The sequence below is a fragment of the Lampetra fluviatilis genome, chromosome 29, assembly GCF_964198595.1.
Source record: "Lampetra fluviatilis chromosome 29, kcLamFluv1.1, whole genome shotgun sequence".
In the NCBI taxonomy this organism is placed as follows: domain Eukaryota; kingdom Metazoa; phylum Chordata; class Hyperoartia; order Petromyzontiformes; family Petromyzontidae; genus Lampetra; species Lampetra fluviatilis.
The window spans coordinates 298,235-309,874 of record NC_136303.1 but is presented as its reverse complement, the minus strand read 5'-3'; the positions used below and the strand labels follow the sequence as shown (position 1 = coordinate 309,874).

At 57.1% G+C, this 11,640-nt stretch overlaps 1 protein-coding gene across 1 annotated transcript in view; it reads right to left on the bottom strand.

The window, feature by feature from the left end:
- Nucleotides 1-259: 259 nt before the first annotated feature.
- The window catches only part of LOC144942881 (nectin-1-like), a 48,281-nt gene continuing 36,900 nt past the window's right edge, over nt 260-11,640 (bottom strand). Inside the window, exon 10 of the mRNA XM_078869882.1 lies at nt 260-4,807. Within this exon, the coding sequence (XP_078726008.1) occupies nt 4,559-4,807 (249 nt within the window). The 3' untranslated portion in view covers nt 260-4,558. The remainder of the gene's footprint in view (nt 4,808-11,640) is intronic.

The window sequence follows — 11,640 nt, the reverse complement described above, 5'->3', positions numbered from 1 at the left end:
TACATCCAGTAACACACATCTCGACGTACATTTCCCAAAAAGTTACAATCTAAACCGTGGCACAGATTGTGAGTGACATTGACCGAACATCTCCAATGCTGAAAAATATACCTGCACTCAGTTGTTATCATGCAACAGCAGCAGCAACAACAACATGGCCCTCCACGTGCGAAGAACGGAACCCTCCTGAGTCTTGAGACTTGGCTGCATAAACAAGCAGAATAACACCAGAAATAATCAGATGAAGCAAATCAACGTATCCGACTACAGACTTTATTCAGACACCGCCTGTTGGCTAAACGTTCCCGGAATAACCGTGAATATATATGTACAGCAGTTGTTAAAAAGCGGGTGGAGGGAATACGAGTGTCAGACAATGGAAAAATCATAACAGCAACAATCATCATCATCACCACGACGAACGGTAACGAAAAAGTACTGAAAGCCAAACACCCCGGACACGTGGGACAGATGAACAGCGTTAGATTCAGAGCGCGAGTCACACAGCCCCCATAGCCACCACCCACCACCCCCAACCCCTCAATCACAACACGAACCATCACCGGGCTTGATCACAGTTCATGGGTACACCGCGCGCGCACGGACGCCCGTATAAAAGATCCCGCGCTCTCTCGCGCGCACGTGATTCAGCTATCGTCTGCTACAGCCATCCTCGTTACATCACGTGACGCTAGCCATTCATTTACAAAAAGAAATAGTTCTCGTTTTTTATATTTAAATGTTCATATTTTGTGTACAATAGTGATGGTGCTGGGAACAAGCAAAGCAAGCAACATTTTAGGGTCCCCCCCAAGTAGCTCAAGGGGCGGCCCCCACTCACGACACAAGGAGAGGGAGGTGCGCAACGACAACAGAAGGAGCCCCGACTCGCCTCCACCTCCTCCTCGACAGCAGCAGCAGCACGGCGCATCGTACCCACACTGCCCTGCGGCTGGCTCGGGGGGGCAGCAGTGGTGGCGGGAGAGAGAGAACCTCCTCCCCCCACGAGAGGGCAATGTTGGCCGACTCGTCATTGCTGGCCAGGCATCGCCATTCTGATAACGCCACCACTACACTCGTGGGAATTGTAGTTAAAGTATTTCACCGCGATTATTTCACACGACTGCGGTACAGTTAAGACGCGCCTTTGTCCGGCATGCGTGTTCGTAGTCAGCTGATGCATCCTCAATGGCATTGGATCTGTCTGGCGCAGCCCGTGAAGCACACGCGCACTTACAAACACAAAGGTCCCTCCACCCCCGTATAGCCTTTAACAGACTGTTGGGCCAAGTGCTGTTAGCAAGCACCTATGAAGGCCGGCGCGGCAAATTAGAGGGTGGGTGACCAACACCACTCCCGGCCACCATTGTTTCCCTAGTGGCGATGTTTACACCGCACCAGGCACTCATTTGAGGCTGAGTCGACCTAGGGGAGGCTCGGTACCGGCTTGGATAATCTTCAACAATGTTGGCCATGAGAGCGAATCGAACTCCGACTGCCGCGTCTGTAGTGCAGCACGCTCCCCACCCACTGCACCACCGCTTGCAACTTTCATCATTTAGTTCGGGGACCGAGATAGACACCCACCACCAGAGTGGAAGAATCTTACAGATGACAAGCCGCGTGTGCGCGCGCGCCGGGTATCGCTCTACTCAGGACGAGCGGTGTTGAGACCAGGACACGTGGCACTGGGCAGGTCACGGTCACAAGGGACGGCGGTCAAAAACTGACGACGGAGTTGACGCGCGTCCCGGCGCAGAGACGGAGCGACGGAAGCAGCTCTCTCGTGTGCCGGTGCTTGATGGGTTATTGCCGTCATCACGGGATCGTGAGCAATGGTGACGGGAGGCCATCATCCAGCAGTGGATTGACCGCGACCGACGATGTCGTCGAGACGGGCTAATCTCAGAGCAACATCATCCCCATTTAAAATCACGCAGCCCATCATCGTTACGCGACACACGCACGCCCGCACAGAGATCCCTTCTCGAGTCACGGCGCAATCGCAACGACGCCGTTCGCCTGCCAATCCCCTTCGTCTAATTGGCTCTGTCCAGGCACAATCCGCCATTACAGGCGGCCCCGAGTATTTAAACGCACCATTGTGCAGCGCGACGATTATTATGAGCATCGTCTCTGTTATCTCGCTAATGAACCCCGAGAGTCGCGGAATTGCGAGATACGGACGCATTAATATTGGATGGCCTCATTTAAATGTTTTAGGGGATTGTTGTGGACATGGGGGCCGTGGGGGAAGGGTGGTGGGTGGGTAGGATGGGGGTGCGGTGTTGAGGCTGGGGGGGGGGGGGGGTTAAGGGGGGGGGCACTATTTCTTCCTAATTACCGCAGTCCGCACATGCCGACGCAGGGTGTGGGCGCGCCGAGCCCCCAACGCAGATTTCATCCCAAAGCCGCGCGACGCGGCGACGCTCACGGACGGCGGCGAGGGACGGGGGCCGCACACTCCGGGATGTCAAATGGATGTGTGAAACATCGCAGGTCAGCAGGACCCTCCTGCATGCAAGCCTTCAGACTCGGCGAGCCTTCCCTGGACAGAGTAACGACTACATACGTGTGCATGTAATCGTGCTTACAACTATTCTATTTACGTCGTTAATTGATAGTAAAGCCATGGAAATAGAATCAGTGCAGGCCAGAAAAACAAAGATTAAGCAAGACACACACACACAGGTGTGCAGCACTGCGTCGACTGCAGCGTGCAGCCTCACGTGTGAAGCAAAACCGCCTCTTCAGAAGAACTATTGTGGAAATTTGTCTTGAGAGCTCATTCGTATGTTTAAGAAAATGTGGCCGACCAATTTATGGCTGTCAATGACAAAATCATCATCATAACGCATTTCTTCTGAACTGCTGGTTTTGCTGTCTGCATAAGGCTGAGAGTTCTTGCACACGCAACACACCTTTGTGTGTGCGTTTCTCCAAAACGTCCATCCTCGTTCGAGAGAGGGCCTCGTCAACGTCGGCATGGGTAAAAGTCCCCACCACCCTGGGGGTCGCGCCCTCCTGGGGGTCGCGCCCATCTCGGGGTCGCGCCCCCCTGGGGGTCGCGCCTGCATGCGCTACTACGCGAGACGACAACAATTAAACAGATCCCCACGCGCACGATCCGACGCTGGTATTGTGAGCGTTACAAAAAAAATCAATTTTAAACAATGAGCTTGTGTCATGTACCGACTGTGAACGGTGGTGGTGCCCACGTGCTGTGTGCCACGCAACTATCTAGTGGGGGTTCAATACCAGCCCATGCAATCCTCCGAGAACGACGAACCCCGTGTTACACAACTCCTGGGGAATGTGGTGGGGACGATTTGGGAGTCGTGGGTGATCGGGTAGCCAGGTGGGTCCGTGTGGAGCAGCTGAGAGGGTAGCCAAGCAGGCAGTTAATGGGACGAATCGGAGGCGAGGTGCGTGAAGCCATCGGGAACCGAGCTGGGATGCAACCCGTCAATTGGGATACCGGGGACACGGCAATGCGTGAAGACCTCCACCCCCACCAACCACAGGGATGGACGTGTTCAGGGCCTCGAATCATCGTTGCCCTGGGCTCCCCCTCAAAACCTTGACCGAGCACAGCTACAGGAAAACGTAAAAATGTAATACCAAGGTGACAGCCACATCCCACCGCTAGGACCCCCCCCCCCCGACGTGACGATGGCTGCACGGAGGAAATGGCCGCTCCATCGTCGCTACGAAGATCGTCGTGACGGCCGCCCACGCCATCAACATTTTTATTTATTTCACGTCTTAAGAGTTTTTAAAAATGACATATTCGCCAAGATCGGGCATCGATTAGGGTTTGACGTGAGTAGAGGGGGGGGGAGGAATCTACAGTGTGATCCATTTACAGATACCCCACTAAAAGAACGGGCGGTGGGGGGTAATGGAGGAAAAAACCCATTTAGTTCTTCAAAACCTCGACACGTTTCCCAGCAATCTCAACTCACAAAAATATTAAATCGCTTAACTCCATTCTCCTTTAAGACGAGCCACTGTGGCATTCACTCGACTCAATCAGTGGTTGAGACGAAAGTAAGAGGGTCATTAGACATCAGTGGGGTATTCATAAATGAATCGCCCAGCAAGTTGTTACACTCAAGTCAGCCCCGGGACTCACCCCCCCCCCGCTCACCTCCTGAGCCACCCCGTGCCTCTTTCCCTCCTCGTGACAAGGCGAGCATCATCACGGCGTGGTGCTGTGTTTGTGTGCTGTGTGTGTGCTGTGTGTGTGTGCTGTGTGTTGTTGTGTGTGTGTGTGCTGTGTGTGTGTGCTGTGTGTGTTGTGTGTGCTGTGTGTGTGTGCTGTGTGTGCGTGTGCTGTGTGTGCTGTGTATGTGTGCTGTGTATGTGTGCTGTGTGTGCTGTGTGTGTGCTGTGTGTGTGCTGTGTGTGTGCTGTGTGTGTGCTGTGTGTGTACTATGTGTGTGCTGTGTGTGTGCTATGTGTGTGTGTGCTGTGTGTGTGCTGTGTGTGTGCTGTATGTGTGTGCTGCGTGTGTGTGTGTGCTGTGTGTGTGTGTGCTGCTGTGTGTGTGCTGCTGCTATACATAGTGCACGTTGGGGCTGATGTAGGGCCCGCGGGTGTCACTGGGCTCGGGGCTGCCGTAGGGCCCCGGCTGGTCGCCGTAGGACAGCGCGTTGTACACGGGGTTCATCTGCTCCTCGAGCCCCTCGTAGTCGTCGTCCTGCTCGCCCTGGTAACCGTAGTCGTGGCGCGTGCCCGGGTACCGCTCTCGCTCGGGGAACGTCATGTACTGCTTCTCGTCTCCGTCCTCATCGTTGTCGTAAACCTGCGGGGTCGGACAAAGACGAAAATCCCCAGGGTTGTATTTAACAGACCGTTGGCGAACGTCTGCGAAGGCCGGAACGGCGCGAGAAGGGATAGGGCGGACAGTGCCTCGCCCGGCTGCTTGTGTATCCCAAGCGCTGACGAGTGGCCCCAGGGCCGAGTCGTCCTAGCGGAGGATCGGGACCGGTTCAAATGTCCGCCGCTGTTATTTGTTGCGAGCGGGAATCGAACTTGGGTCGCTGGGTTCGTAGAACAGTGCAGCGGTAACCGCTGCTGCGCTCCCCACACGTACACACAGAGACACACGTGAACACACACGGCGGCCGAGGTAGGGGAACGCACCCAAGAGCACGTTCACCGTGAAGATGGAGTGATGAAATCAGCCCGTGGGTGGTCACGACCGCGGATTATTGCACTGCAGGGCCGTGAGAGATGGCAACGGCGGGGAGAGGTTGCTGATCGTTACGATGGTCAACAAGCGGATGACTTCCCCCCTTCCCCCCTAGGCCACTGCTGCTTCACCTGCTGACGCCGCCACCACTCCATACGGGCGCCTCGGTGTGGCCATCGCCTCTCATCGCGCGGCAGAACCGAGAAGCGGCGGCGACTGCTTAATCGACTTCGTGTTTCATTTACTCCAAGTGACAGCCTCGGTGAAAGGAAATGAAATGCGGTGGCTTGAGGAGCAATACCATCCATCTGCCTATACTCCCAACTCACCCAGCCAGCCAGCCAATCACTCACCCAGCCACTCACCCAGCCACTCAGCCAGCCACTCAGCCAGCCACTCAGCCAGCCACTCAGCCAGCCACTCACCCAGCCACTCAGCCAGCCACTCACCCAGCCACTCACTCAGCCAGCCAATAACTCAGCCAGCCAATCACTCAGCCAGCCACTCACCCAGCCACTCACCCAGCCACTCAGCCAGCCACTCAGCCAGCCACTCACCCAGCCACTCAGCCAGCCACTCACCCAGCCACTCACCCAGCCAGCCAGCCACTCACCCAGCCACCCAGCCAGCCACCCAGCCAGCCAGCCACCCAGCCAATCACTCAGCCAGCCACTCACCCAGCCACTCAGCCAGCCACTCAGCCAGCCACTCAGCCAGCCACTCAGCCAGCCACTCAGCCAGCCACTCACCCAGCCACTCACCCAGCCACTCAGCCAGCCACTCACCCAGCCACTCACTCAGCCAGCCAATAACTCAGCCAGCCAATCACTCAGCCAGCCACTCACCCAGCCACTCAGCCAGCCACTCAGCCAGCCACTCACCCAGCCACTCAGCCAGCCACTCACCCAGCCACTCAGCCAGCCAGCCACTCACCCAGCCACCCAGCCAGCCACCCAGCCAGCCAGCCACCCAGCCAATCACTCAGCCAGCCACTCACCCAGCCACTCAGCCAGCCACTCAGCCAGCCACTCACCCAGCCACTCACCCAGCCACTCACCCAGCCACTCAGCCAGCCACTCACCCAGCCACTCACCCAGCCACTCAGCCAGCCACTCAGCCAGCCACTCACCCAGCCAGCCACCCAGCCAATCACTCACCCAGCCACTCACCCAGCCAGCCACCCAGCCAGCCACGATACACTACCCCCCACTGTCATCACCACTACAACCAGCACCACCCCTTCCCCACACCACAACTATGCGCTCGAGATGCATCGGGGTCTTTAGGAGGACAGATGCAAATAGGAATGTAATGGGTCCAGGTAGGGGTTGAAATGCGGCAGGATTCCTAATAGCCCTGAGCACACGCACGTGAACACACAGGTACGCACGCATGAGCACGCATGCATCATAACAAAGATCCCCATATCTCCTCTTTAAGTGGGGTTAGTGAGCACCTATTAAGCATGGCTAGGTAGTTGGTGGCCAACACCATGCCCGGCCACCTTTGTCTCCCCAGAGGTGATGTTGACATACCGTGCCAAGTGTACACACGCACACACGTGCACATAGATGTGCATTTGCACATGCACCCACTCTTGTGTTATATTGCAATGGGGGTGCAGTAGAGATGGGGGGGCAGTGGAGATGGGGGGGCAGTGGAGATGGGGGGGCAGTGCAGATGGGGGGGGGGCAGTGGAGATGGGGGGGGGCAGTGGAGATGGGGGGGGCAGTGGAGATGGGGGGGGCAGTGGAGATGGGGGGGGCAGTGGAGATGGGGGGGGGCAGTGGAGATGGGGGGGGCAGTGGAGATGGGGGGGGGCAGTGGAGATGGGGGGGGGCAGTGGAGTGGCCGCAGGGGTGGGAGGCAAGCCAACGCCAGATTCAAATTTAATCTTAAACCTCAAACGGAGGCAACGACTTTCATTTGCAGATCACAGCGCTGTGCCTGGCGAGCGCTTAGCGCGCGTGTTCACAACGGATCTCAAGCGAACGTTCGTTGCCGCGCAACTTTGCATCTCTAACTGCGGCGGTGGACTCGCAAAATGTCTGCAAGGTGACACCACAATGGATCTGTCTGCCTGTGGCAAATCTGAGAGTGGAGACAAAACATGGATGTACTCGTGATTATTAACGCAGGGCCCCACCACCCCCGTTTGGTTTCTAGGCCCACCTCTCTCACAACCTCGCCCCACCCCCCCAGTTGGGTCGCGATCGCGCAACCTGCGCCACGCGACGCAATGAAGGAATTTCAGTGCAGCTAGCAGTGCACCTGCTTGTGTCGTCACGGGACTACCGACTGCAGAGTTCACTCCGGTGGACGTCTCTCTGTCCGCACACGGCGCGTGAGCGCTCAGCGCGTGGCAGACGAGGGGTGGGATGATTTTCAACGCCGGACTGAGTGATGAACCACGCGTGTCTGTCTAGGCACCAAGTTAGAGGAGCTCGATCTGCTCCAGCCCGGAAGCTCAGCAGGTTTGAGCCTGGTTAGTACGGGGATGGGCGACCTGCACCAGGGCTTGTGAGCGTCACCGCCGTCACACTGATTGGGTGTTCTCCGGGCTCTTCGGTCACCCTCCCACGCAAAGCAGAAACGTCATTGCCAATAATTGGCCAAACATTATAATGGTGGCAATGAATTGTCAGACATTCCAGGCAGTCAGACTTGCAGATAACCACTTCAGAGACGTGGTCTCTCACGATCATTCTTTTTGTTCAGTTCGTTATCATCATCGTTAGGGGGGTAGGAGAGAGTAATGAGGAGAGGTGGCTTTGGGGAGGAAGAGAGTGGCGGGGGGGTGGGGCGTTAAGTCTCAAACGCGTGGATGTTGAACACCGCACACGATGGGTTGAGAGTTGGAGGCACGACAAGGCGGCGGAAAGGTTGCGACACCGAGGGGCGGATTGCCCCCTCCCCCGCACCGAACTCCCCCCCCCCCGCCCCGCCCGCGTCCATCGCACGGCCGGCGTGAGCGACCTCCCCCCCCGACGCCGTTGGCGAGAGCGGGCCACGCCGTGCCACCGTCGCGGTCCACGATTGCCAAATTAAAAGTCACGCCGCAAACGACTCGCTCGGGGTCATGCACGCGGCTAAAAGTCATCGCCCCCCCCTACTGGCAGCAGACCGATGGCCGCTTGCAGGGCAGGTGCCAAGTCACCCCGTGCCGCACGGGGACAGCTGCCACGGGGGGGGGGGTCCCTTTGAGACAAGCCGAGATGATGAGATGCGCAGCGCGAGATGCCAAAACGAACTCGCGCTCGGGGCGTGCGGCATGAACCAAAGAAATAAAAAAAAGCCATCAACGCGACCCTCGTGTTAGTGCTGCCACAGAGCACTCAGCTGCGACGCGGTGGTTCTTTGCCGGGAGAGACCCTGGAGGTGGCCGCGGCGTCCGTGCGCCTCCCGGTGGCGCGAGCCACGAGGACGGCGCCCGGGCGGCGTTCATTAATGGCGGCGTCTCTCTCTCTCCTCACGTTCGTTTGCGCCGAAACATTATTAGCGGAGAGCCACGATTAGGCTCCATTAGCGGTGGCGTTCTCAAAACGAGTTTTATTTAACGGCTGTTATGCCTAGAGGGTGGCGACGCCGCCGGCTCGCTGGGCACGCGGTGCGGAGGCCGCCGGTTTGATCTCCCTGCGTGGCGGCGGTTGAAGCGACGGGGCCACGCTTCCTGCACCGGCGGCGGCGAGCGGCTGGGTGGACAGAGCCAGTGGGGGGGAAGCGTGAGGGAGCAGTCGCAGGGCTGCATTTACTTTGGGGGCTGCTCTGAGCAGGCGAGCATCTCCCCCTCTCATCCTTGAGCCATGGTACGAGCATTTGACTGAGGCAATCATCCCTTTGGGGTCAATAAAATGAGCAGAACCGCTTTGTGGGACATTGACAGTGGTTATCCTATGGAGAGACTCGTGATCTCTGGCAGACTTGGATATAATTACAATTGTGCAATTTATTATCATTTAGAATCAAAATATCATTTCAGCCAATAATGCTGCCATAACCGTAATTATAATTGAACCCAGGTCTGGTCTTTGCCATGGGAATGTGGAATTTTCATGACCGACTAAGGTGCACCAGTCAATCGTCTGTGACCCAATTGAACTCTGACCCCTGCCCTCCTGACCCTTGACCCTACACAGCCCTGAATCCTCTCTACCCTGACCCCACACAGTATCGACCTCTAACCCCACACGTCTTCACCGATACCCCCACACAGCCTGGACCCATGCCCGCCGACCCCGCGGCTGCCTGGCGTTCGGTGGGGAGTCGTTAACGCCGCCGCCAGCCCGCCCTGCGAGCCGCTTCGCTCCGTTTCGTTTTTTAATCAGGAGCAGCGCTCAAGTGGAGATACACAAATCTTTTTTTTTTGTCCGAGCGGATAAATGAGTCACGCGCAGCGGAGCAGAAACCTCGGTGAGTCCTGAGCTGCAGGCCCCGGGCAGCGCAGAGCTCCACCGCTCATCCCAACGTCGCAGAGACGTCCAGCTATGGCGAGGCAACAGCCGTGCGCTACTGTCTGCGACTGTCTGCGACTGTGCGTGACTTGTCTGTGACTGTCTGCGACTGTCTGTGACTGTGCGTGACTTGTCTGTGACTGTCTGTGACTGTGCATGACTGTGCGTGACTGTCTGCGACTGTCTGTGACTGTGCGTGACTTGTCTGTGACTGTCTGTGACTGTGCATGACTGTGCGTGACTGTCTGCGACTGTCTGTGACTGTGCGTGACTTGTCTGTGACTGTCTGTGACTGTGCATGACTGTGCGTGACTGTCTGCGACTGTCTGTGACTGTGCGTGACTTGTCTGTGACTGTCTGTGACTGTGCATGACTGTGCGTGACTGTCTGCGACTGTCTGTGACTGTGCGTGACTTGTCTGTGACTGTCTGTGACTGTGCATGACTGTGCGTGACTGTCTGCGACTGTCTGTGACTGTGCGTGACTGTCTCTGACTGTGCGTGACTGTGCGTGACTGTCTGCGACTGTCTGTGACTGTATGTGACTGTCTGTGACTGTGCGTGACTGTCTGCGACTGTCTGCGACTGTCTGCGACTGTCTGCGACTGTGCGTGACTGTCTGCGACTGTGCGTGACTGTCTGCGACTGTCTGCGACTGTCTGTGAATGTGCGTGACTGTATGTGACTGTCTGTGACTGTGCGTGACTGTCTGCGACTGTCTGCGACTGTGCTTGACTGTCTGTGACTGTCTGTGACTGTGCGTGACTGTCTGTGACTGTCTGCGACTGTGCGTGACTGTCTGCGACTGTCTGCGACTGTGCGTGACTGTCTGCGACTGTCTGCGACTGTGCGTTACTGTGCGTGACTGTCTGTGACTGTGCGTGACTGTCTGTGACTGTGCGTGACTGTGCATGACTGTCTGCGACTGTGCGTGACTGTGCATGACTGTCTGTGACTGTGCGTGACTGTGCATGACTGTCTGTGACTGTGCGTGACTGTGCATGACTGTCTGTGACTGTGCGTGACTGTGCATGACTGTCTGTGACTGTGCGTGACTGGGACTGTGTGCGATTCAATTCCCGTTCATGGCCAACACCAGTAATGATTATCTGAACCAGTCCTGAGCCTCCCCTGGGTCGACTCAGCCTCAAATGAATACCTGGGGCGGTGTGTAAACATCGCCACTGGGAAGACAAAGGTGACCGGGCGTGGTGCTGGCCACCTACCCCCTCGTGCGCTGTGCCGGCCTTCATAGGGGTGGCTTGCTATCAGCAGTCTGTTGGGGCGTGTCTGGGTGATTCTGCTGCACCAGGCTGATGCACGGGATGATGGCGCTGTAAACTCTCTCCACCCACTCCCCACATCTCTCCAGATCACAGAGCCCCTCCATTCCCCTACTGATGCACATTAGAGGCCGTGATGGCCCAGAGGAGAGTGAAAGATGGGGGCGCCCACTCGCCCAATCACTTATTCACCCACTCACCCACTCACTCATTTCCCTACGCACCCTCCCGCTCATGAACCCACATCCACAAACTCACTCAACCAGTCACCCTGCCACTCACCACTCCCAAGGTCACTCACTCTTACAGAAACACACAGATAGACGTCGTCCGACAGACTCACACGTACACACACACTGCAGTGTACAACACTGCGTACACAGACACCCCGCCGCGTGCGTCGGTGCACATCTGTCACCAGGGACAGGACACATCGCCATCATGCACCGCTCAGAGCACACAACCGGAGGGCAAATTGGTATTTTCCACACGTTGTGCATCTCTGTCCCTCCGTCTCTCTCCTCCATCGCCCACCGTGTCTCTCCCCGCGTCTCTCTCGCTCCGCCCCAATGGTCACCGCTAGCGGCCGCGACCACCACGGCCACCGCCTTCATCGGGATTCAGCCGAGAGCCGTAGACCCAATCTCCCGACCACAGCTGCGTAGCCAGAATGGAGAGTAGAGATTCGGCAAAGGCCGAATGACACGTAC